Source organism: Pleurodeles waltl, chromosome 2_2 (genome assembly GCF_031143425.1).
Source record: "Pleurodeles waltl isolate 20211129_DDA chromosome 2_2, aPleWal1.hap1.20221129, whole genome shotgun sequence".
In the NCBI taxonomy this organism is placed as follows: Eukaryota; Metazoa; Chordata; class Amphibia; order Caudata; family Salamandridae; genus Pleurodeles; species Pleurodeles waltl.
This window is the reverse complement of record NC_090439.1, coordinates 113427858-113455792: the sequence shown is the minus strand read 5'-3', so window position 1 is coordinate 113455792 and position 27935 is coordinate 113427858. Positions and strand designations below refer to the sequence as shown.

The following is a 27935-nucleotide window of genomic DNA, read 5'->3' as shown; positions in this document are numbered from 1 at the left end:
CCCTCATATTCAACCTAGAGCCTGTGAATATCTGGGAGACATGGGAGACTTAGGGGCACCTCTTGGCATTATGGAGGAGGCCCCATTATTTTGTGTTACGCCTCTGTGTGCTGGTAACACAGTCATTGCCCTTACCGCATTTAGCAGAAATACTTCTAAATGCCAAGATCAACACATGTTGAAAATAACTAATTGTACTCCCTTACTGCTACAATACCTAACCAGCCAACCCTAAGCTCTGCCAGCAGTGAATGCAGTCTGAATGTTTACACAATCCGGTTTTAAATGTAAGTAAATTCCCCCAGGAGTAATGCTAAAACCCTTCACTGCCCAAAACAATATGTTAAAAGAAACGGAATACAACATATTTTGCAATGTAAAAGGGAATCAACTGTACTTAAGTGTGTATTTGTGATTAAGGGCCTGATTCTAACTTTGGAGGACGGTGTTAAACCGTCCCAAAAGTGGCGGATATACCACCTACCGTATTACGAGTCCATTATATCCTATGGAACTCGTAATACGGTAGGTGGTATATCCGCCACTTTTGGGACGGTTTAACACCGTCCTCCAAAGTTAGAATCAGGCCCTAAATGTGCATCACTGTGAAAAAGAATGAGGCATCTGTGATTGTGGAATAGTTTAGTGGCTCAGACTGGTATATGCTGATATAAGGTCCATTTATAAGACCAGAGGATGACTTCACAAATAGGTAGAGTTAGAGTTTGGCGGACATGTTGCCCCATCATAAATGTTACAGAGCACTCTGTATACCAAACCAATGGTCAGCCCGCCCTATTGAGGGTAAGGAAAATGGCTAGCTTTCCGTTAACGAGCCTTGGTTGCCTCTTACAATAGAAAGGTTCCTCCCAAGGTCCGAGGGAGTAGGTACCATCCAATAAAGGGCATTACACCACTCTCCATATTTAGGGTGAATGGTGTGAAGCGGATGAAGGTTTGTCTATTGTATGAATGGTGGAGATTGTGTTAGTAAAATTTTAGATTTAGATGACATTGTGCATTAAGGAGATATTTGTGGTTCTTGGTGAGGTCTGGCAGCGACAGCCAGAAAAAAAAATAATAATAATCCACACACCTAGGGAAAGATCTTCCCTGGGTAATGGGGTCATTAGTTATTTAACAAACTCCCAGTTTGACAGTCAGTTTTTGAAAAAACAAAACTTTGGGTAAGTTTGATGAATGACTGTCAAAACTGACAGTGGCTGTTCACCAAACTTATTGTACCTTTACAGGAACTGCCATGTCGGTGGTTTTTATCAAGGTACGGAGATCATCTCTGAGCTGGCGCTGATCTCTGAATTTTGTGCACAGTAATCCATCAACATAGTGGACGTTATGCCCTCCTCTACCGTTACAGAGTGTACTCCATCTGCCAAACTCTAAATCAGGCCATATGGATTTCGAAACCTTCAACAGAACAATTGAACATAACAGTACAGTGAGTACCTATGCGTAATCAGCGGCCCAATATATGTATACCCGAGATATAGTCCATCATGTATGTTGTTGGTGTGAGCCTGTCCTTCTATCCAATTACAAGTTTTCTTTTACTGGAAAATGCCGGTGTACTGTTATGGCTGTAATGATTTCGCTGTGGTGAATGTAATCTCTGAAAATGCCAATAAAATTGCTTATATAATGCTTGAAATAAATATGATTGACTTTAGTAAAATGGCGAACTACATTAGCCAAGAGCCGTACAATACCAGGATGCAGATCAGTTTGCTGGATTTCACATATTTGTCCTCTTTTTTCTTACAGAAGGATATACGCTCATCCACATTTTAGTTGTTTTGCTTCTTTTTGCCACTGTGGCATCAGCAAGCACTGTGGTCCTCATCTGCTGCAGGAAGAGAGTTAAAACACTGACAGGTACAGTGCTCAAGTGCGGACATTTTAAAACTAATGACAGAATGTCTTTATGTGTGTATGTGTGTGTGTGTCTGTATATATATATATATATATATATATATATATATATATAGAACCCAGTGCTAATAACTTTGGTGCCACTTGACAAATCTTCACAAAACTTTTCCCCAAAAAAGTTCATCTACCTCAGCTTCATCCTGGAACATTTTGGGATGATCTTTGAAGCAAAACCAGAAAAGGGGGGTTCAAAACACAATGCACTGAGTGTAATATGCTAATTATTATCAATGTTGGGGGAGCATCATGACAAAGTCATGGCCTCTTCTCACACTCACAGTGGTAAAAAATAGTATACTAAATTCTGCACATCTATAAATGCACTGTATCCTAATCATCAAGATAATCATCCATAGCCTATGTAGTCAGATTGTGCTGAGGATCTGTTTCAGCGCCTGTTTTTATAACCTATGCACATTATAGAACAACAGTGCACAATCCATATAGCATAATATTCTATTTATTTGCCATTCTTGAGGAAATAAGGCTAGCATGACCTACTCAATCCTTGGCCTCTTGTGAATCATAGTTCATCAGTCTTGCTTGGTGAAACTGATGGCCAAGGTTGCTTTGCTTGTTTTAACTGCCATGTCTCTGGATTCCCATAACAGTGGCGTTGCATCTGTCTGTGTTACATGTGTTATAAATCGCGCCTCCAACATTGCACAGTTTTTTCATCAAAACTTTTATGCATATATTAAATTGATATTATCAATGATGTTATTAAAATTGTCATTAGTGCTGTAATTTGTTGGATAATTAGCAGTGCATGGCAAGGGTGGGAGTGTTAGTTACCTTAGGGCATGAGTTATAGTTACTTGAGATAACTCTAACTATAACAGGTGAATTTCTGTGGGTTTGTACCCTTAAAATGTGAGCCTAACTATAACGAGCCTGTAACCTTTGGTTTTTTAAGTGAATTTCTATGTTTTTTTTAATCCTATTTCCTAACTATTAGGTCCCTGTAATCTTTGGTTTTTTTCCTGCAAATTTCTATGTTTTTTTAACGCAAAGTAATTGTCTACCTTAATATACCTTAATTCAACCAAGGCTGCACACAGCCTTTGGTTGTCCTTGGCTGAAGTTCGCCGCAGGGTCTGCGGCCAACCCCCTATAAACACTCAACCTTACGCAGCACACGGTGATGTGTGGTAGGGCTTCCCACAGGGCCAGAAGCCAGGCACTGCAGCCAACTCCCCTAACCACCCACCCTACGGTGTGGAAGGCTTTTGGCCATGGGTAGCTGGAGTGGTCCACAGGTCCGCATGGCTCTCCCTCCCCCAACTGATTTTGGCTCTGGAGACCCTACCCCCGGGGCCTGGTCTTCTAAACTTTTTTGGGGGGGTACGTGGCCCCCCACTTCCTGGCCAATATCCACCCTGGGGACCCCATCTCCCAGGACCTGGCATTAATATATGTATTTTTTTGAGGAAGAGGGCCACATGGCCCCACTCCTAGGGCCCATCTTGGCCCCAGGACCCCATTCCCCAGGGCCCAGCCTAAACATTTTATTTTTGCATTTTTTGGGGGCAGGGGCAATGTGGTCCCCCTCCCCGGGCCGACCTCAGCCCCGGGCCCCCATCCCCTGGGGCCTGGCCTAAACATTTTATTTTTTGTGGTGGGAGAGGGGTTGCATAGCCCCCCTCCACAGCCTAATCTCAGCCCTGGGGACCCCATCCTTCAGGGCCCAGCCATGCCACCTTACGGGACAGCTGGGGGAGCATGAAGGCCCCTGCGGTCTCCGCTGGCTCCAGGTCTTCTCTGGGAGCCACCGTTGCTGTCACAGAGAGATAGCTACTATACATGCAGCTCCTTCTCTGTGAGAACAATAGTTTCCTCTGTTTCCCTGCCTGCATCTCTGCACCACCAAGTCACAGCAAACACTCTGCTCTGCCAGGTGGGCCCCCACGTTTGATTTATTTGAAGCCCAGGGGAGATGGCAGTCCCTGGGCCGGGCACCCTCGCGTTACATTAGATTGAAGCCACAGGAAGGTGGTGGTCCCTGGGCCTGAGGAGGACCAGGGGACCAGGGGGACCCGTGATTTATTTGTTTGAACCCCTAGGGAGATGGCTGTCCCCAGGGCTGTGTGTGGGAGGGGTGACCCGGCCAACCCGAAGGCCGCTCCTTTTTTTTTTTTTAGTGGATCTGCCGTGGCTCTCGCCAATTATTATTTTTTTGTGCTTTTTTTCTCTGGATGGAGGGTCCTCTGCGATCCCAACACCAGAGCTAAGGGGTCAGGGTGTTCCTTGTTGAAGGGTTGACAGCCAATCTGATCTTAGCACGAGATCGGGAGGATTTGCAAAGCCTTCGCATCTGTATATATGTACAACTATGGTTTTTCATTAAAATTTCACAAAAATAGCACTTTCTGTACCAAGAGCTACCTTTCTGCCAAATTTGGTGCAATTCCGTCTAGTGGTTCGGGCTGTAGACCTTTTCAAAATCACAATGGAAATTAACAATGGAAACACACCTTTTTTGCCCCCTTCCCCACCTTTTTCTCGGCCCCCACTTGACGGATCACCCTAAAACTTTCCATACAGGAGCTGAGGTGACTGTTGAGTTTTTTGGGAAAATTTTGTGAAGATTTGTTAAGCAGCAGCAAAGACATAGGCAAGTCAAAAAACACTTTTTCTATAGAAACTAGGTCCTACCTATAACTACTAGTGGTGACCGCCAGTAGGTAATATATGTGTGTGTGTGTATGTTTGTGTACAGCATCTGTCTGGAAAGTTTTGGATTGATCCGTCAAGCGGGGACCAAGAAAAAAGGGGGTTCCCAAAATGCTTTTTCCCCATGCATTTTTCCATAAGGATTTTGAACAGGAGTTACGCCTGCACCACTGGACAGAATGACACCAAATTTGGCAGAAAGGTAGCTCTTGGTCCAGAAAGTGACCTTTTTGTTATTTGATGTAAATCCGTTCAGTAGTTTTTGAGAAATTAAATAAAAAACATATTTAACCCTCTCGATCTCAAGCTGAGATCTGATTAGCTGCCAAGACTTCAACAAGGAAGTGTTGGCAGCCATGTTGGGACTTGGTTTCACCTGAGTCTCAGAAAAAAAGATTTAAAAAAAGTAAAGGGGCCAGTGTGGGTACACCCATTCAGATACATTGCACAGCAAAAAAGCATTTTTTTTAATTCTTGGTGGTAAATGCTCTGCCTTACTGTGAGCAGAGGTTTCCTCTGTTTCCCTGCCCATGAGATGAAGGCAGGGAAATAGAGGAAGCATTGGACTCACAAAGGAGGAGTGGCCTTAGCAGCTCCCTCTCTGTGACAGCAATGCCATCTCCTGCAGGAGTTGGGTAGCCGGCTGGAACCGCAGGTGCCTTCAGGCTCCCCCTGCGGCTATCAACATTGTGACTGGGTGCCCTGGGGGGCACTTAGGTCACATGGCTGGGCCCTGGGGGATGGGGTCCCTGGGGATTAGATTGTCCCTGGAGAGGGAGGCCATGTCCCCCCTCCTCCAAAAAATTAATAATTAGGCAAGGCCCCTGGAGATGGGGTCACTCCTACAGGAGGTGGGTAGCCGGCTGGGACCGCAGGTGTCCACGGAGTCAAGATCAACCATGAGAAGAGGGGCATGCAGATCTGCTACCAATTACCCCTATGTATGGCCAAAGGCTGTGCGCAGCGCAGAGTTGGGAGGTTATAAGGGATGGCCTCAGACCCTACTACCAACCCCCCGGTCATGTGCAGCATGGGGTTAGGTGTTTATAGGGGTTGGCCCCAGTGCCTGGCAGTGGTTGGATTAATGTATAGTAGTGATTCTGGGGTCCTGGGGGATGGGATCTCCCGGGCCAAAATCAGCTAGGGGAGGGGGGCCATGTGACCCCTCATCCCCCACCACAAAAACAAATTTTTGAAGGCTGAGCCCCAGGGGATGGGGTCCCCGGGGCTGAAATCCATAGGGGAGGGGGGCAATGCGGACCTGCGCCAACTGTAACTGTCCATGGCCAAAGGCCTTGCGCAGGGTGGCAGCCCTACCACGCATAGCTGTGTGTTGCACAAAGTTGAGTGGTTTTAGGGGGTTGACTGCAGGTCTGGTGGCCAACTGTCGCCACATTCGGCCAAAGGCCATGCGCAGCAGTGGTTGGATTAACATATAGTAATGAAAATTACTTACGTTAAAAAAACATAGAAATTCACTGAGAAAAAACAAACAAAGGGATGTTATCATTAGGAAATAGAATTTAAAAAAAAAAAAATCACTTAAAAAGCCAAAGGTTACTGGGACGTGATCGTTCGGCTCACATTTTAATCGTACAGAACTATAGAAATTCACCTGTTAAAGTTATCTCAAGTAACTAGAACCCCTGCCCTAAGCTAACTATAACTCACGCTCTCACCATGCACTGCTAATTGCCCCACAAATTATGGCACTCAGAACATCTTTGATAAATCATTGATAATATCAATGTAATATTTGCAGTTAAGTTTTGGACGAAAAGCCTGTGCATGGCAGAGGCGCATGTCATAGTTACCGCTGGGCATGACTTATAGTTACTTGAAATAACTTACTAAAACAGGTGAATTGCTATGGTTTGGTACGTTTAAAATGTGAGCATAACTATTATGTTCCTGTAAACTTTGTGTTTTTAAGTGAATTTCCATGCCTTTTTAATTTTTATTTCCTAACTATAATGTCCCTGTTACCTTTGGGCTTTTCAGTGAGTATATATATATATATATATATATATATATATATATATATATATATATATATATATATATATACACACCTTGTGAACCCTAAAAAAACTCTTTACTACCCTTTATCTCTACCCATCCTTGCACACTAAAAAAAAGCCCCCCACACACACATCTGCGTGGGACAGCTGATGTATGGTAACTAGCGCATGGTAAAGTTACATAGCGCTTTGATGTCTCCCTTAATGTACCACAAATGGAGTGACTAAGTAAATTGCATTTTCAGAAATGTAGAAAGTCAATATTTTGGTTTGTTCTCAATGTTACAGCCTATTAAAATAAATTGAGACTTGTAGGTGCCGGCAGGAGGGTGTGGTTGTAGTTCGAAAAATGTCCGTATTGCCAAAGGCTGGCTGCTAAGCTTCATTGTCTTCTATGTGTTTACCACAGTTACCCTGCAGCGCTGGCTTCATGAATACTGCAGCCAAGGAGAGAAGGTATGAGAAACCATTTCTCGATCTGATAAATGATGACAATTTACCTGCCATTATTATTTTGTATTTGTGAATCATGAATCCTGGTGAAGAAAGCAATATAATAGTTTGCTTTTTAGAAGGCTCGTGCTTTCCATGGCTAGTAGTCAAAGTCAAGGGAAGAGAATAGCATAGTGCTGTCTTGGTTACATGGTTGTGGTATGTAAGTAAAGAAGCAACAAATAGAGTCTGGGCTGAGCACCGATGTGCAGTCACATCAACATATTGCAGATTCCCACAGCTGTCTCCTGTACTTACATACGAGTAGTGGCTCGCACCTTTGCACCCAGAGTAACCCAGACACACGTTAGGGTGGCCATTTGGGTGTTAACAGTAAAATGTGGGGTTGGGTTGATCTGACAGAGAGAACACGCACATGTCTCATATTTTTAGTCTGAGTAACTCTTTTTTGGATCAGAGAGTCATCTGCCACATTGGGGCAGACATCTGCCCTATCAGTGTACTAGAAAAAATAATACAACAGTGCCCTAGAGATTGCTATTGTAGTAAGTCATGTGGGCCTACTGCCAGGCCAGTCATGAGTCCGCCGAACCATCCAGCCACTCCAGCACTCTCAAAAAAAGTTTGCTCTAGGTGCAGCACTGCCACTCTATAGATAACTCTAAATTGGAGCTAAGTGAACCTTCACACAATGAAACATTTCCCTATCTATACCCAAGGGAAGCCATTGCGGGCCACTTCAATCCATATAAAGCCACTCCCTGCCCCTTCAGCTCACTCTGCAGCTTTCTACTTTCTCCCTTTGTGACGCTTTTTCGTTTTTCTCTTCCTTCGTCTTTCCCATATGTGTCTCTTGCTCGCAGCAAATGCTTGAGGCAGAGGAATAAGCTCCGGCCCTCAAAAATAAGTGCTGGTGCTCAGGACCGGAAACAATAAGCACAAATTAAGCACTGGCCTTTCCACAAAAAGCCATAATCCCAAAGGTAACTCTAACAGGTCTTAACACAGAATCATCCTGTTTGCTCCTTCGTGTCTGACTATGCTATGGTTTACAAGAATTTGATATTCTTCTAAATTACTGGATCACTTATATCAACAGGGCATGCAGGTTCTGAACCTTATCCTCCATCCATTAGATTTTCAGACTGCTAATTGAGGTCTTAATCTACGCTGAACCTACTGTTGCTTGGAATTGTTCAAGGATAATAGTGCTGAATATCCAGTAAGTTACCAGCAGCAAGTATACATTTCCTTAAGGAGAGACTTATAACGTGAGTGGCTAAGGTGGATAAATCCGGTTGGAAGTTTACTACTGCTGACAGCTCTAACTCGGAGAAATGCGGGACCCTATTGCATTGCAAATGCTTGTTTCATTAGCTTCTGGGCAAACAAAATTAACACGGTGCCCTTCTCCCTGGACATTGATTTTTCCTGATTGTAAAATCTTGCTAGTCCTGCCAGTCACTCCTTTCTAGATTTATTGAAAACAGAAACTTGAAAAAAAGTTTATTTTTCATTTAATTGACTGCATCGTTTCATCCGTAGCCCACCCACTCTGGTATTTGAAAAGTGTTTCAGAGATTGTGCAGTAGCCTTTACTAGAGGTCTAGTCTGCTCAACGCATATTTTACTTGCAGTTATGGAGCAGTTCAATCCAAACTACTGGAAATAAATAAATAAATAGCGTACCTGTACATAACATAGCCCTCTGCAGTGTTTTTTTTTTGCCCCGGACTCTCTTTCTCTGTTTTTTCTTTGGACTTCTGATACATCAGGAACGGTTGCTGCTTACTTTTCCCTAATCGGTTTTTGGCACAAAAAAGACCTTTCACAGTTTTAACGTTAGGAATGCCTTGTGTCCATGCCAGCCATCCAAACCTATATGTTTATCAGATAGACTATTAGTCTTGATGGTCAAAATCCTGAGATGAAGACTCTGTTATTACCCTGTGCAGAGATATCCTCCGCTAGCGGACACTTGTGCCTGTTTATTTACGGCCGAGATAATGTCAAAGGTTTTCCAAAATCAGAGACGTGTTCTTATGAATGTGATCTGTCAGACAAGCTCTGGAGCCAGTGCTCTGTTTGGGCAGATGGCTCTAGGTAACATCTTTGGTTAACCTTACAACTTTTTACTGCTGATACCCATTCTCAATGTCTTTCTTAAACATCAGAACCTTCATATTTGTAAAAGGAATGGCGGACAGAGTGTGTAGCAGTGAGGTCAAATTATTCCCTGTAGTGTCTTCTGTTCTCTTGGTCATTCAGCCTCAGTTACTTTAATAAACATGCCACCATCCTTTCCCTTTAGTCTGTGTTTTTAATTTTTAAATTGGAGGCAAAGAAACAGAACTGGAGAAGAAAGGACAGGTCACAAGATTGGTAGGGTAAAATACAATGTATTTTTTGTCAGAAAATATTTTAATATTTTAAATAATATACAACTGAATAAATATGAATCTTTCTGTAGTAGACAATGTGCTTTGCTCACTTTAATTCAACAAAAATGAGGGAAATCGCTTTGCAAATGTATGTACAATTAGCTGTGCTTTTTAAAACTAAAATTAGAATTTAGCTTTCTTCTTGTTTTAAAATCTAAAATTATTTTGGGGACATATTTAAGATGAGGCTATTTTACTACGTTTTTGCGGCATAAGGTTGCACACTGGTCATTAATCTGTCCAAACCCTCCCCAGTGCATTATGGTAAAGGCAGTCCAAGGTAGCCTCTAACTCACAATTTTAGTTGTGGTGGGTTGAGTGTTAAAGTGCAGCCAGCCAGCATTGGCTGCGCTTCAACACTCAAGCGACCACAAAAAAACTAAGAGTTATGGACTTTTTTGAACAGCCTTTACCAGAATACTCTAAGGAGGGCTTCGACAGATTTACCAGAATGCACTGAGGTGTGGAACACTTGTGATCAGTGTGCGTCTTCAGCTTTTATACATGTCATTGGGGCACCATAGTATGAGCTGTAGTTAACGTACGCTGAAAAGTGTGTAAGCGTTGTCCCTTTAGTTATGTTTTGATTTGTTTGTGTGTTGTTTCAGGACAAGTACTGCAGTAACTTTAATAACAAGCATTTGGAAAACACCTGTCTCCAGCTATCTGATGGCATACTTCTATTAACACTGGATGACAAAAGTTTCTGTGAGCAAGGCGTGTGCTGCTTAGAGGGGCATTTCCTGAGCAGTGATACAGGGCTTGAGAGTGGTCACAGTGAGTCAGAAGAAGATGTTCCACTATCCTCATCCACCGAGTCCAACGAGGACCAGCGTAAGCACATGCCTACAGAAGACGAGTATGTGGATCGTGGCCATCAGAGGTCCTTTTGGTCCACGGCTGCCAACAGCCAGCTGGAGCATCAGTCTGCACCTCCCTTTGCTGAGCCACTGGAGGTTGGGGAGAATGATCGCTTCAGCCAGTGCTTCATGGGCACAGAATGTGTTTTTGACTCTGAAGACAGCCATACCTTAGACCATTCCTGTGGAGCCGATTATGCTCATCCTTCCTCAGGCAGTTCAGTGCAGATGGCTTGCAATTCCATGGGAGCATTTCAAGGTGCACAAGGCACAGCCCTAGGTGCCTCCTATGTTAACCTTGCCACTTGCCACTCCTATGATCTTCTGCTAAGGGACTCTTACAGTAAAGAGATAGAACATTTTGACATTGGAAATAACATTAGTGGTGAAGCGCTTGAGCATGGACACAACCCCAGATATGTCTGTGGGCCAGATTGTGTTTCTGCCAATGTTATCGGAGAGAAGTCCCTGAGACAAGACAGTTCTGAGACAAACCATCAGAGCACAAAACGGAGCACCTCCCATTCAAGCAGCACCTCAAGCAGCTCAAGTTCTGCATCTCCAACCCCCTCTGGTAAGTACTGAAATTGCAGGTTTGGAAACATTGCCATATATGGTGTTCACAACGAAGTTGATTCATCAAAATGTCACGGATAGCTGATGTGGCCCTGATAACATTAAAAGGTTAACCATTTGTCCCCTGCTTTTCCTTGTAACAGCTTCCTGTTAGCTGATGAGGAAGTAATGAAAAGCCTAGGAGGGAAAATAACAAAAATAAAGAGCATTTCTAGATTCTCTTGTATTTTCTATGTTTTCATCTGTCTTCATGACCTCTGAGACTAAGGCTATCAAAGTCACTGCTAGGGGTAACTAATAGTGTTTCTTTCCAGAAATATTTGTACTTTAGAGACCAGAGAAAATGATCTTTCTCTGTACAAGAAATGCACGTTTCTTTTGAGCCGTGTTTGAATTACCATAAGAGAACCATGGTCGGGTACTGCTTCCTGGTTTCCTGTGGGAGCAGTCGAGGCCCAGTAAGGTTACACAGAGGGCAGGACACTTGTTGATTAACTCTGCAAGATTTTTCCACTGCATGGGTTTTCCTGTCAATCTCCAGACTGAATATCGAGTTGACTAAAAGTTTCTTCCAGTGCTCAGACACTGAAATATATAACTACATATGTTTTTATTATGGTCATCTGGAAAAATGAATGACAGTGAGGGTACTGGAAACGCCCCAGACAGACTCAAAATACTTTAATAAGCTTGCGCCCTGGAAACTGTTAGTCTTGGCTGCCTTTCTGGGTTTTGTAACCGAGTTGAACTTAGCGGCAATTGTAGAGACCACACACTGTGTAAAATAACTGCAAGAACACAAGGGAGGTGTCCAGCCTGAGGTTTCCCCTTGGCTTTCACTTGGAATGCTCGACGTTAGACAACCATTTCTTTAACCTTCGAATCAAAAGCTCCTTCTTTGCTCTTGTAGTAGTGCCCACACTAGCCAGTTTTTACGTGTTCCTAATATACAGCTCTCAAATGTACTTGCTGCTTCAAATATTACATTACTTTGGTTGTGATTCTCCTTGTAACCACCATTATATTTTGCTATTAATTTTTAATTTGCATAATATACATATTTGTATTCTTCGTCTGATATCAAACCAGTCCAAAAAAGCAAAGCATGTTTTTTTGTGCTTCATTATTCCTGTTTGGTTGATCTAAATAGTATATGTATGCTCTAGTTAAAGAAGGTAACAGTAAATAAATGCAGCCCTAAGCTTCCTCTCTGAGAGCTAACAGAACAAAGGAAACAGGAAGGCAAACAAGCTAGTCCTTTAAATTCAGCAACAAGGGCCTTACTCCTCTTATTTCCCTACATATATAACAGTGCTCTCATCCAAAAATGTATGTTTGTGCTACCCATGAATACCATAATGGCCAGAGATACAGCTTACTTTTGGGATAGGAGGAAGAATGTATACCAAGGTATGTAACAAGGAAATGTAATGACTGATAGTTAAATCAGTTATACAATGGACATAAATGAACTGCTACCAAAAGCGAATGAGCACAGCCTTCAGAGCCTTCCACTCGTAAGAGGAAAGTGTTGCCATAAAGGAGAGAAAAAACTCAGGGCAGATTTAAGAAAAGTGGCGCTGCACCAAGTGCCCTGCCACTTTCCTTGCGACTCTTAGTGCAGACACGGCACACCATGGTGCAGGGTAGGGGGCAATAGCATCAACATTTTTGACGCTATTGATGCACTGTTCAGGGATTGCGCCAACATTTTGGCGCTAACCCTGAACAGCACATAGGGCTCCATTGTAAACAGTGGTGTGCCCCCTTTTTATGCCTGCTCTGAGCTCAAGTGCAGAAACAAAAATGACGCAAAGAAATCTCTTACCTTTCTTTGCGCCATTTTTTCGCCCCCCCCCCCCACCCAATGGGGGAATGCCACCTTTGCATACATTATGCCTGGCCCAGGCATTATGTAGCGTTAAGTGTTACAAAGTGGTGCAAAGCATGCATTTCTCCACTTTGTAAAATTGTTGCAGCGATTTTGGCCTCGTTGAGCCACAATAACATTTAAAAAATGACTCTAATGTGGCGCAAGGAGGGACTAGGGGTTCTTAAATCTGCCCCTAATACACAAAAACACTTCACCATTCATCATTGTACCACAAAGTACGCTGGCAGATAGAATCGCTCCGACCTTCAGCAGTTGCGATGTCTGGAACTATCCAGCACTGTGAAACACATTAAAAGCACATCAACAAATTATACAAATATATGTAAAAGAAAGTTTGGCAGGACACCACTGATCTGAACAGAAAGGTCGTCCACCCCCAGTGAATCAATCTGATTGAAGAAGTAATAAGTTGCTTTCTCCCACACCATCTACACTTTAGGACCAGATAGACCACTCATCTCTCTGCATGTCAGTAGTCACAAGATTACCTCAGGTGCTCCTTGGAGGGGAATTTCCTTCATACACATAGGAAAGCTGCAAGATTGGTAGTGAGATTTACAGAGATGTGTTTGACCTGCAGCCAAGGAAGAAACACCTGACTGAACATGTGAAAGGAGTAGCGACCACCATAACAGGCCAGCAAACAATGATAATTATGTAACGTGATAAAGCAACAGACCAGGATTTGAATGGACTCATTAAACACAATTTGCAGAGGAAATGATAATAGCCATACATGCCTGAAGTGGACTTCGAAATCATAAGATCCAAGGTCATTTAAATAGTCATAGTAAATGCTGACCACAAAGAGAGAAACGTCCAAGGATTAACTGCCAGCAAACAATCCTGTGACCAACAAACTTGGAGGAAACTTGGGATAGGGCACGACCAAAATGGAATTGGCATTCAGATAAAAAAAAAACATAAACATAAAAATTAGAGCCACTGCGCAACTATTTTACATATTTTATAAAGTTAAAAGTATTAGGTAGAACGTTTTAAATAAATTTAGTGTAAATTAAAACTCTTATTAAAATGTATTCAAAGTTAGAATTGTTAGTTAAGCGGTTCTCATTTTCTTTGGAAGTTAGTAAAACATGAGTATTCTTCTTAATGTTTTTTTCGGGACATTAGCATAGTTGAATTGTTAGTTATATAATAAAATATGTTAAGAATAGTTTTAAAAAGTGGCAGTTTTTAGTCACACAAATTAATGCTTCTTTCAAAATGTTTGCAAAACGTAGCAATAGTTAAAAAAGTTGTTATGGATTTTTCAGCTTTCTAAAAAATCCTCAATCTGTTTTAAGGTTTCGTAAACTAGTGCAGCCTACATAAAAATGTTTGGTGGGCATCTGGATTTAGTATTTAAATGGGTGAAGTGTTTGTTTAGGAACACATGGGCTTTTTAGAAAAACTTTAAATTTATTGTACTGTAGTTAAAATCTCTAAATTGAGAGTAGGAGTTATCATGTTGTTTTTACTAATTCTAACCAGATCAAACCTTTAATGAGTCCTTAAATCCCAAGCATACACTCTGGATTCACCTTGGAGGTTAATTTGTGCTTTGCATTAACTCCTAAATTGCCCTTATTTCCGAAACGAGATGGTTCCTATTATCACTTCCAAATGCTGACAATTTGTGATCCAGCATGTGAGTAAATTTGTACCTTTTCTCATCATAAGACCCCCTGTGAGGTATTCACTTAGAGGTCTCTGCTTTTCTCTTTTCATTGGACTTGATTTATTGTCACATTTTAACTTCAAGCATTTCAAAACTGCTAACCAGTTCCCAGAGCATGTGACCACGCCCCTAAACATGTTGAAAGGGTGGTCAACCACACTTGCACTAGTGGCATACAAGTCAAATATTACAGATGGGCTGCAACATAAGTTTACATCATTCACATGAGTGACTTTAAAAGCATGACTCTAGCCAGTGATGCCCAACACTGCTGCAAGAAAGAGCAGGAAGCACCTGTCGAAGGACATCATTGTATACACGTTTAAAAACCTATTTTGACATTAGTGTAAGTCTAGTTCTTTGAGTAACAAATAGTTGTGTTAAATATACTGCAAAGATGATTTGAATAAAACTTGCTTTTCTCTGTCTGGAAACCTAGACCGTATTTCTGTCAGGTTGTAACTTCTCTGACTTCTCCGCTGGTAGTATTGATTTGTGAAATACATTTCTGGGAATGAACAACATGCTTGGACTGTCAGAAGCTCTCTGGCACAAATGCAAAGGGAGGTGAATTCCAGGCAATCTACCCCTATATTTCTTGGAATGTGGGAGAATGGAATAGAGAAGGACAACAAACAGGCACCACAAAGGCCAACCAGGGCCACGATAGGTGGCATTTTTATAAAAAAGTTGTTTTTTGATGGTCTTTCCCTCCAACCAAGGTGTTTCCACTTACAGCAGGATGGTACGTGGTCAGAGAGTGCCATGATTCTTTTTCTAGGAGAGTGACCTGTGTGTTTTTAATAAGACAGACCCTGGTTGGGACTTTAGCACTCCACATACTGACACAGAGACCCTGCTATCTTGAAAGACGTCCAGAGAAGGGAAAGGGCTGAGGCCTTAGATCCTGCTTTCTCTTGTATCTGAGCTTTGGAAATGCTTCCCAGGGGTCAGTCCGGTTGGCCTCTTGTAGTCCCAGGATAAGGGTACCAGTAGATGAAGAAAAATGTCAATAGAAATATTGGAAATCGATGTCTTCTTAGTTGTGTAACATTCATTGTGTTGATTTCTTATAGCTATTGCTGATGTATTTCCGTGCTCACTTCACTAGAGACTGACGCATGTTAACCTAAAAAGATATGTGATCTAATACACAGAAATGACTAGTATATACATAGCATTTATTACCATTTTATGATGGCCAGGTGACAGTAACGCAGCACTTTACCGGAGGTTACATCACAGTATCCTTTCAAATTACAACTATTAGCATTTCAGTGCGTGAAAACACTAGGATAGCATAGAATTAAGCACTGTAGGCCTGATTCACATAATAAATAAATAATACTCTTAGATGCAGCTGTTCTCTAATCTTGGTGCTATCCGGGTGGCGGGGGCTTCCTCTTTAATATGGGCGCATGTAGATATTGTTAGGGTACTCCGAAAGGAGACTTACGGCTTGATTTCAACTTTGTTCGGTGTCAGTCAGGGTGGTAGAGCACATTATATCTGCTACCCTGATGGACAAAAATCTAATGACCCACACACCCTGGAGTATTCTGAGTGTGATGTCCATTTTTCTTTTTTTTGTGTCTGGTACCACAAGGTTATATCTGGCAGGGTGGACAGAAAACAAACCATCAGACCCTCCACTCTATATAGGTCAGGAAGTCTGGTGTCCCTACTCTGACAGGCTCTATCCAACAGCCCATCTGAATATTGCTTGGCCTTTCAAGCTGTCACACATATTTACAGTTCATTGGGCAGTCAAAGAACACCATCCCAGAATACCAAAAAGCCAAGAGGGATAGTAGCTTCCTCTTTGGTTACTCTTAGCTCTTTAGTGGCTTCAGGGCCCTCTTGTTCAATTAATCAAAACATGACAATTGTGAATTACCCAATGTCAGCAAAGGGTGCAAACTCTACATTTTAATTTGCATCTGTCTTACTATTTCTGAGTATGAAGTCTGTGTGCTATGCACTAGTTCGGTCGATAAGCAGCAGGTGCAAAACAGCCCAGGTAAGCAAGTGGGACGCACCTTCTCAGAAGGACTTTGTTACCCAATCCACAGGTCTTTCAGGCAGTTGTTTGCCCACTGAGGCATTTGTTTACTGTTAGGGTTTAGAGGAGTGTCTTTTCTTTAACATTTGGCTGTGGCTTTTAGCCTCTGGTTGTTAGTGACATCAGGCAATGCAGGTTAGAAAAATAAGTATTTATTTATATGTAGGAAAGGTTTGATGCAACTAAAATAAGGGAGGATTTTATCATCTTCGGGGGTGAGATAGTATCCCAAAAATTACTATAGTGCTCACGCAGCAGGATGCTATACATCAAATAGTCTGGGGACCTATGGCCAAGGTTGGCTTATGGGAAAGGGTTTAGATATTCTTGGCAGCCTTCAGGAGTTCGGTGGTTCCAGAGGAATAAGACACACAGAAGATAGAAAGCATGGAATTTATTATGACACATATGTCCTTTGTACTAGGTTTGGTGGCCCTCAGCACAAAACTTGAGAGGTAGGTATTGCTGCTTTCTCAACAGGCCATCCTAAAAATCAGTAAGCCCAATGTTCACAACCCAGACTGGTACAGTGATGCCACCCAAGATCAAAATATTTCATAACATGGTAATAGCCTATTCAAATATTGTCTGAATTTTCAGTTCATCAGGGATACTGGGGGTACGGTGGTAAGTATCTACCGAAGATTAAATTCACAGTTAGAAGCTTAACTTCTCCCAATTCCGTGAAGTAATGGTTGCTGGATAAGCACAAGCACCCATAAGGACAAATTCAGGGGTCCTTATTTCACGACTGGTTGATATTTACCAATATTTTCAATTGAGTCCTGCACCCATATGACTGGGTGCACTACACTAGTTGGAGGAGAGAATTATGATTTAACATTAGAGCCGCATCACATCTTCAGATGTCAATAACTCTGGAATGGTAAGGGTTGTTCAAATGCTATTTAAATGGTTCACTATCAGAACAACTAGTGCCAGCCAGCCATTAGGCCCTGGATGAAGAGTAGAGACCCTTGTGGTCCACGAAGCAGGAAGTAGAGAGATAAAGGCTCTCCTGGAGTAAGCGATCCTGTTGGGTATGTCATGGATGATGTAGGCTCACCACACACTCAGTTCGAGAATGCAACTCTGCATGTCCTCAACCTTCACTCATCTAGATAGTTCTTGGTTCACTTTGGCCAGCTAGGCTGCAGGGTCTTCATGCCCCCTGGGTAGTTCAGTCACTTAAGACGATCTCCACACTAGCTCCTGTCAAATGACTCTTTATCTTTATCCTCATTGCCACAATAAGGAGTCCAGCTTCTTCCTGTTGTAGGACAGTGCGCAGCAGCAGACTATTTCCACATTTGATACCTAGCCTTGGTGTGGACAGGATCAACCAACTTGGTCCTGTTATTGCTAGATATCTCTCTGAAATGGTGCAAACACCCTGTTGAAGTCCAGATACAGTACAAGTTCTGACTGAATGATGTTAATATTTATCCTTATTTAGTGCTGCTGGTGGGAGGCTTAGGCCAGTCAAAGAGGCAGAAACATGTAAAATGACAATAGTCTTCTATTCTGGTAAAGCTCCCTTTTCCCAGGTCTTTGTAGGGGACATGCCAGGGAGAGGAAGCAGCTGGCTATAAACCAGTTGGGCTTTTGTCTATTCTCTCTGACCAGTAGCAGACAGACTCTGCCCAGGTCTTCAATTTTCTAGACAACAACCAGCACAAAGCAGGAATGTAGGAAGTGTGACTAGGTAGTGATAGGTAGAAATGTATGATTCCTTAACCCACCTGGAAACTTTGAAGTGTTGCTGCAGGTACTGGCAGGCCATGTGATGCATGTTACCAAGTCCACAGGAGGATGAAGATCTCCCAGCAGGGAATCACTATAATTTGCAGGTACAGACAGTGTTCTGTTGTTTTGAAACCATGTTTGGTGTTGCATGTGCACACATCCAGGTTTCTCCAATGATCTCAGAAGATTTAAGCAGATTATCTTCGTATTATGAACCCAGAGCATTAAGTGAATTCAGTAACATGTTCAGAGCACCCACTTAGCATACAGGAGACAGATGGACTAACTTCTTTATTTTCGATATGTAATATTGAGCGTTTCTTGATATTAGATGATTTAGGATAACACAACTATCATGGGTCTTGTTAACCCTTTGGGGCAGTTCCATATGGTAGGTCATATGTCTAATGATCCTTCTTTGACACTAAACTTGGCATCCAATGTACTTCACTGATAATCAATTTATAATTTCTATCTTCTTGTTGAGAGAAGTTATATTGTCTCTGTGGGATTATGTTTCATTGTTCCCTGCACCTAGGTTATTGCTTTCCAGTGGCATTGACAGATTGTATCATTGTTTTTAATATAATTGGTTTTGAGCAGGAGCATTTCTTGCCCTGGACTTATTGGTGACTGGGCACTGAATAATGTTGTTCTTGATTACAGGTATCCTATCCTCTCTTTTCTTGTTGTTCTTTTTTAAAGCGTTGCTTCTGGCCATCATGCAACTGAGTGTGGGTACTGTGACTTCACCTTGCTGCTTTCTCTGATTGTTTGTTCGTTTGCTGGACCGTGACCGCTTGTTTTACCCCTGGCAGGATTAGGTGAGCAGTTTTGGGACCAGTGGTAATGACCTCTCATTCAGTCTCCAGTGTCAGTAGTTACAGTATCTGAGTGTTGTGCCAGTCCCTCTTTTCTTGAAACTCCCCTTTTCTAATTAGAGGTTGTTGTTCTTCCTGGTGCAATCACTTTTTGAGAGTTGCATCAGAGCCTCAAAAAGCTGCAAGCCTCTTGTGAAACGCGGATTGTGGTCCCGACTGCCCCTGGGCTGTGATGTGAGATATTTTTGTTGAAATCAAAGGTCAACTCCTTTCTGCTCTAGTATGTGCACTAAGGGCCAGATGTAGCAAAGGGTTTTACTCATTCTATGTCTATGGGAAAATGTGTTAGTACATATGGCCCTAAGTGCTCAGTCTTCAGACTTTTTATGCCTTTGCCTCATGTTCGTCGTAACAGCTTCTGATGGTAATGGTGAGTCTCATGGACGAGGCTCATGACTTAAGTCGTTGTTTATTTGTTTAGACTTCTGTACTCTACGATTTTGTAACCCTGGTTTGCTTGGGCATCTTTTCAGTTAGTAAAGGCTGTGATACAGAATATGGATGCATGACCCTACAAGTGTTACTGATTGCAGTCCCTGCATTCTTGCTCTCCAAAGTCCAGAATGTGTTACCAGTCGCAGGCTCGCGGGGATTCCTGGGGGGTGGGGTGGAGGGGTTTGGGGGGATGACGGGGTCCCTTAATAATAAAAAATCAAATTTTAAAAAACTTACCTCGGCTTCTGCGCCGCGCTGCTCCTCGCTCCATTAAAGGCTGCAGGCACAGGCTCTAAGTCTGCCCTGCGGCCAATCCTGACGCTGCTAAAAGCAGCATCAGTATTGGCTGGGAGTGGCCTGGCTGGACGCTCCCAGGCAGACTGGGAGCCTGTGCAGGCTCTCGCTTGCCGGGCTGGAGACAGCCTACTGTGCATGTATGTTTGGCCGGCCGGAGACGGCCGGGCAAACATACATGCGCAGTGAGGGGAGTGCACAGTACACTCCCCTGTTCTTGTCACCCACGTGGCCCTGCCCCTTTCACAAGGGAGGAATAATAAACACAGTTTATCATCCCTTCCTCGTGAAAAGATTTGCAGCGGTGGCTGCTGGCGGGGGCGGCGCTCCTCTGCCCATATGGAGGAGCTGCCCCTGCGTGTTACGAGCACAGTTCCTGTTTGATCTATACAAGACATATGGGCATGTATTGACACTTATTTACGTTGGGGAAGAAGTTATAGCAGAGGATCTCCTTTAATAATACATAAAGGGTGAGGGGCAGGCAGGCGTCTCTGTGTAGATGAGATTCACCTCTCATGGTGTGCACTCTGAGGAGAATTTGGACTTTGCTCTGAATTACTCTTGTAGTACTCCTGGTTTCCTTGTGAGGAGTAATCCGTAAGTACTATAAAACAGGATCCCACACCTGTTTGTAGCAAAATGGCCCAGAGTATTGCTAATATACGTATGCACCTTATGCTTTACGCTTCCAGGTGTTGTCAGACCTTCGTTTTTGAGCATATTTTATTGGACTCACTTTGAAACATGGTTAATGTTCATGTTTTTTTCCTAAACCGATGAAACATTTTTAGGTTGTATTTACTTTTGGACAGAGATATTGTGGTGCACTTTCTTCATGTAGGTGCGGGGCCGTCGTCGTAATGACACTTCTTCCGGTCTGCATGATTTTCATTTTTAGCATTGCATCGGAAAGTTGGCTTTTGTTAATAGATATAATAATGCGATTATCTTTCAGGGACAGAGCTCATATAAACGCTACAGTTATTTTCTTAGCTGGTCCACTGAGTCAACGTTTCTCTCGTGTTAAATGCTGTTTCTAATCATCGCGCTAAAAATACCTCCCGATCCGGGCATATAGACAAAAGACATTTAAGGAAGACTGCCCAAGCGCGTCAAGCCCAAAACTTGCAATTTGTAAAGACAATAGTTCCACCTAGTGGCATAAAGTTTATACAACTAGATGTTGCATTTTTAGGTTCGGCGTTGAAATAGCGTTAGTCTTAGCATGCGTCAAGTTTTCCCAAAAGCATACATACATATATATCTAAGGGATCCCAGGGCGCATGTCCCAAAAACAGAAGTGGGGTACTAACCAAGTTAGGCAGCATGTAAGTGACATCATAGTGCGCGACATCATGGTGCGTGAGAGCACACGTGGCATCACAGGAAGTGGCATCACAACCCCTGACTTCACAAGAAGTAATATCACAATAAGTGATATTAGATCTTAACACCTCAAACACATGTTTAGCAGATCTATCATAAGTACATTTAAGCACATTATGAGATTCAACAAATGAAATTTTGCATTGGGGTTGTGCATGAAAAGTGTGCAACACCAATGCAAAATCTGGGCCTCAACTTGTACATTTAAGGGCATATTTACTAAAAGAAATGGTGTAGGGTAGCGCTGCACATCTTTTTGCTGTGCTTCCATGCACCAATTTGAAAGGCCAGGAATGCACCGTATCTACAAGAATCGGGGCACTCTTTTTCAGCAAGTGCCAGTGCATAATTTGATGTCTCCCACAAATGCAGACAGCCTTGCACCATGGTGCAAGGGTGTCTGCGTTGTTGGCAGGATTATTTTTGTGCAGGAAGTGTGTGCTGCACAATGCAGCACACATAGAAGACAAAACAAGGAGGAGGGTTTTGACACATTCCCAGGTTTACACGTCTTTGTAAATCTGGCAATGCGTCAAAACCCATGGATGTTGCATGGGAAAACCCACTACAACACCCATGGAATGCCCCCCTGACGCAGTGTAAGGCAACCAGTGACTTGCGTTGCATTGCCCTACACCAAATTCAGAAGGCTGTGAAAAGCCACACAAAGTGGCTTTTTGTGGCCTCATAGATATGGGTCTGCACTTTGGGCCGCAGAGCACCAAAAAAAGTGACACACTGGTGGTGCAAGGGGCTTGTAAAAATACCCCTTATTTTTTAAAACCCTGTACATTAATAATTTTGGGTGATTTAAAATGTCATCACATAGATACATGAATGAAATATTATCAAGTTTTGAGCAGCACAGTGTATAAGAATTCTTCAACTAAAATCTCAATAAATCTACTTGACTAGACAGATGTTTGACTGAATACCCAAGACGTTCCTTGGACCCCTTGAATAAGAACATAAAATTGTGAAAGGAATGGGTTAATCCAAGTTAAGAACCTATTCCACTTTATCCAGATCCTTCAATATCCAATGTCCAATGTAATACAGAGTCTGATGGAACAGGACAGACTGCAAATATCAATTTAAAGTTACTTGGAGTGAGGTGCCCATGATGGATTTTGCAGAGGAGAGTGCATGAGGTCCATAAAATGGCACCATCTTGGGCCTAGAAGCTGCCAATTGCTGTATTAATCACAGGAGACCAAAAAGGATAACCTTAGGTCAGTATTGGAATGACTTTTCAAACAGTTGCTTTTTACGGTAGAGTCACAATGATAGGGGACCCTCAGCATTTGATACAGTGCACATGTGATTTAATTTTGCTATTAATTATGATTTCAAGATAATTTTGATAGTAACAGCCACTAGGTATCTGTTGTGCTCTGACCAGTGCCCCTTGAAGCATGTCTTTTCGTCAACCTGACTTGGGTATTGTCTAAATCTGACTTCAGCATATGACTTAACACATACACAGCTAATGTATGGAAAGCTTGCTGTGCAGTCATTGCTGTCTGATCAAACATGAGATAACTGTTTGCAGAACAAAACTTATGGATGCGCTGATTGCCCAGTTTGGGCAGTTCAAGGAAATTTGGGTCTGGGATGAGTCAAGAGAACAAAGAAATATGTCACATAGGTATGGTTCAGGCAGACATCCCTTTCAATTCAAAGAATAGCAATATGTCTTGTGCCTTAATTATGGCTCAGTGGATGGCCCGCCAGGCCGCAAACATCCCTGGCCTCCACTTACCTATGGAGGATAGCCTTCCATATTTAGAGATTCCACCATGCATGGTTAGGATCTCTTAGCCTTCATATTATCTGCTGGTGTGACTGATGCTGTTCGGGCAGGGAAGAATGAAAAGCTGATGCTCTGTGTTTGTTGGCCTCGCTCAGCATTTTGTGTTTTTCTTTCATTGTAGAATTTTCTTTCCAAAAGCAAAACAACCATGGCCTAGATGTGTAGGGAGGTACGCTTTGCCTGTTATGGTCAATGATTGTTTTCCTTGACCAAATCCTCCATGCCTCACACGGGGCTCCAGGGCAGGGATATCTAGTGATGGTCACCTCGCCATAACTACGACTGTCACTGTAACCCAGCTGTCCTTTGACAGATGAATTGCTGAGTCAAGAGCTTCCACCAGTTGAGTCAACTGAGGCTTTTCTGGCAGAAAGCCAGTTACACCCCCACCTCTCGATGGTGTGAGAGAACTGAAAGGTTTGTGGACGGGGCACTCATCAACCTCTAATTGACACTCTTACTTTGAAACTGGCCTGTCTTTGCCAGATAGACAAGAAACAGTATATTTTGGAGATCTGGTAAACAAGTCCTTAGGAATACCTAACTTCAGCATTTTGGACCATAGCAGCATTGTGTACACACAGTAAATTACCTTCCTGAAACTCATAAAAGTGTGATGTAGAAGAGGCACGTCACTCTTGAGTGGTCTTATGGCCAAAAGCTACCACCATAGTGTTGTGGAGCATGGAATAACTCTCCTTGAACCCTGAAATGTATTCAGTATAGACCCAAGGTTTGTATTGAACCAAGTGATTAACTCAGTCAAAAATATGAAAAAATGCCATAGTGGGCACGTTAATTATCTATAAAAGAAGATAGTAATTTAGATCACTAATAACCCCAGTTTTAGGTCTGGCTTGACAGCACAGCTTTCTGAAAAACCTATTCTCACCAAAATCAAATTCAAATATAGCTTTCTTTGATTTTGTATTCAAGATCATAAAGGCACAAAATACAATCAGATTAATAAGTGAAAAAGCGTAAAGTTAAAAAGCATATAATATGTATCATACACTAAGATAAATATAAAAAGTTTAAAAAAATATAAATGTTCATGTTATGTTAATACATTTCCATAGTTTCCATGATCTATATTTTAGTAATCAATTAATTGCTATTCCTTTCCGGAAAGAGTCATGGAGCGCCATCTAATTTCTGGCGAAAGATCATAACTGGTTTGTAGCGTCTGAAGTTGTACTCACACAATATAGGTAAAATCAAACAGTTACTCTGGGTATCATAATACATACAAAAAAGAGTAAAGTGCTCTGTGCTTTGCTCTGATATATTATCACATGGGCACCTAGGAAGCCTAGGTGACCAATCATTTGTTTTCAGAAAATATACTAATCGATGAATATTGTTACACCTTAATCTTGTTATAACATATCTGTAGGACGTTGCACACGTTTTCCAAATAAAATTGAAAGCCATTATTAACAATTCATGATAGATTACACTATGTTTCCTAGACACCCTATTATACGGCTCTTCCTCCAACATGTTCAGTGCCATAGATTTTAATTCTGCCTTTCCCACACTACCTAAGGAAGCAGGCTCATTGAAGATTTCCCAATCTAAAACAGAATTTCTTTATGTGACTAACCCAAGGAATTTTCCCACATCGATCTAATATTAGGCAGTCTATGATTAACTTTCTGTTCAAAATGGCCTCAGCCTTTGGCCAGATCCTATGCTCCAGAAGGATTGGGTTAATCTTAATAGAATCTTCCAAAAGATCCCTTTGACACTGGTAGTTAGAAGTACATTGTGGAACTGACAGATATTTCTCAAACACACGTTCTCAGCCAACTATAATTTGGCCACTTTGACATGCCTTCAGATGCCCACGTCATACATCACTGTAGACAAACATTTAGCAGAGGCTAGTTCTACATCTGTGGCTTGTTCCACGTCATTAGGTTTTCCATTGATAACAAAAGGAATGACTTCAATACTTTGGGCATCATGGTCATTAATCCATGTTGTGTGTGTCCTAAAGTTGTGACCCGATGTCCCACTGTGTTAGTAATTAACAGATAATCAATTGTGGTCTTACAACCTCTGCTTCAAAAGGTGTGTCCAAGGGGTGCATACGGAATGCTCATGTCATTAGCAAATACCGTATTATATTTAGACATCATGTTGTTGATCAGCTCTCCATACCTCTCATGTGAAAAGTGTGTCATCTCTTTGTCTAACCCATCATCGTAGCCACAGACTTCCTTTGCCAGTAGTGAGCATAAGTGGGTGTTGAAGTCCCTCCCATCAAGTCATGTACACAGAACCACGTTTTCCAGTGTGAATTATATCCATAACTCTATCAATGTAATCAATCACATTAGCTTTCTCTGTGGTAAAATCAATGCTATAAGAATTAATTATGTAGATTTGACTGTTCCATTGCACACTAAAGCCAATATTGAGAAGCCAGGCTCTTATATGTCACACTACCAGGGAACAACATTACCCCACCTCCCCCTTAGCTCTCCCTGCAACTGAAGGTATTGCTGGGGTGGAGAATGTCATATAACCATTTATGTGAGGGCAGATCAAATACCACGTTTCCTATAAACAACTTATCTTGTACCTGGTAATGAACATGTACCAATCTAGGTTTTGAGTTTTCCTTGTAAGGACTGCAAAATTACAAAACATAAAACTGTACTTGTTTAGCTCTCCAAGGTTATCTGCGATTTTATATTTACCAGGGATATTAATTATATTCGTCTTGGACATATGTGTTGCCATGCTTTCCCCCATTTAAGCCTTTGACATCAGTTGACCAGACCTGTGTGTTAAAGTGTTGCTTGAGTGATACTGCTCATTATCCCATTGTATTGTTGGTAAGGATGTAAAAGGCACGCAGTTTGACTGTTTATCACTCATCCTTATTAGTGAGCTGAGCACTGGGAGAGAATTGGTTCTTGGTGGGAATTATGGGGATAGCAACCCCCCAGCCTCTGGAACTCAGCTACTGGGCAAACCATTACAAATCCGTGGGTTTGTAGAAATATCAAAGTGGGACTGCCATGATTCTTGAGTTTTTAGCTGAAAGGGAGACCAAACTGTGCAAGAGTGTTTAAACAAGACTAGGTGTTCTAAAGTTCATTACTGTACAGTCCCCTTGATCAACATTAGATCCTCTACCCACCCAATTCACCTTGTGGACCATGCTGACATCTTCAAATAATTGGTATATAAAACCTACACTCTGGAATACCCAGTGAATGGATCTGTTCTTCAAATTTCCCCAGGAATCTCGCTGATCTTGCCTCAACGGGGGGACATTTTTCAAAACAGTTATATGTGGCATTGCTTGTGGTGCTAGATCCACAATTTCTTATTTTCTATGACCAGGTGCACTAATGGACGTACAATTGGGGTGTGGGGCATGGTTTGAGCTGCTCTACTCGGAGACCTCATATTGTGTGCCAGAACCTATTTCACAGAACATGGGCAAGTCACACCTCTGCTTGAGTACTGGCACACATATTTCATCTTGGTTAGACATCTGTGGCTTCCCTTGATTTTTTACCATTGCTTTTATCTCTTGACACATGTCCAGACAGGTGCTTGCAGTATCTTCAACTACCTGAAGTCTAGACATCATTAAATCCATTGTAGTTTGAACTAATTCTTAATTTAAGGCAACAATTAATTAATCTTCAGTAGATTTGGGGCTAAACTGTAATTTTTTAGAGTTATCTTTAGCCAGTTGTAAAGCCACCTTACAACTTTACAACCTTATATAATTATGTGTCTTAATCCTTTATCTAGATTTTTAACTGTTAACCTCCTGTTTTTAACTTGGTTGGGCGGAGCCTCTTTTGTGGCTGCATTGGATTGTGAAAGGATTTCTAAAGATCAAATCAAATCAAATCAAATCATTAACATTTATAAAGCGCGCTACTCACCCGTGCGGGTCTCAAGGCGCTAGGGGAAAAAGGGGAGTTATCGCTGCTCGAACAGCCAGGTCTTTAGGAGTCTCCGGAAAGCGGAGTGGTCCTGGGTGGTCCTGAGGCTGGTGGGGAGGGAGTTCCAGGTCTTGGCCGCCAGGAAGGAGAAAGAGCTCCCACCCGCCGTGGAGCGGCGGATGCGAGGGGCAGCAGCGAGTGCGAGGCCAGAGGAGCGGAGGAGGCGGGTGGGGACGTAGAAGCTGAGGCGTCTGTTGAGGTATTCCGGTCCCTTGTCGTGGAGGGCTTTGTGTGCGTGGGTGTGAAGTCGGAAGGTGATCCTTTTGCTGACTGGGAGCCAATGCAGGTGTCTCAGGTGTGCGGAGATGTGGCTGCTGCGGGGTATGTCGAGGATGAGGCGGGCCGAGGCGTTTTGAATGCGTTGCAGGCGATTTTGGAGTGTGGTCCCGGCGTAGAGGGTGTTGCCGTAGTCCAGGCGGCTCGTGACGAGGGCGTGGGTCACGGTTTTTCTGGTGTCGGCAGGGATCCAGCGGAAGATCTTGCGGAGCATGCGGAGGGTGAGGAAGCAGGCAGAGGACACGGCGTTGACTTGCTTGGTCATGGTGAGAAGAGTGTCCAAGATGAAGCTGAGGTTGCGGGCGTGGTCTGTGGGGGTCGGTGCGGTGCCGAGGGCCGTGGGCCACCAGGAGTCGTCCCAGGCGGACGGGGTGTTGCCGAGGATGAGGACTTCCGTTTTTTCAGAGTTCAGCTTTAGGCAGCTGAGCCTCATCCAATCTGCGACGTCCTTCATACCCTCTTGTAGGTTGGTCTTGGCGCTGGTGGGGTCCTTGGTCAGGGAGAGTATAAGTT

The 27935-nt window shown here is 42.7% G+C and overlaps 1 protein-coding gene across 1 annotated transcript in view; it reads left to right on the top strand.

Moving 5' to 3' along the window:
• Positions 1–27935, top strand: part of TNFRSF11A (TNF receptor superfamily member 11a) — a 204193-nt gene that overhangs the window by 165490 nt on the left and 10768 nt on the right. Inside the window, exons 7-9 of the mRNA XM_069219491.1 lie at positions 1783–1893; positions 7054–7100; positions 10147–10972. Of these exons, the coding sequence (XP_069075592.1) occupies positions 1783–1893; positions 7054–7100; positions 10147–10972 (984 nt within the window). The remainder of the gene's footprint in view (positions 1–1782; positions 1894–7053; positions 7101–10146; positions 10973–27935) is intronic.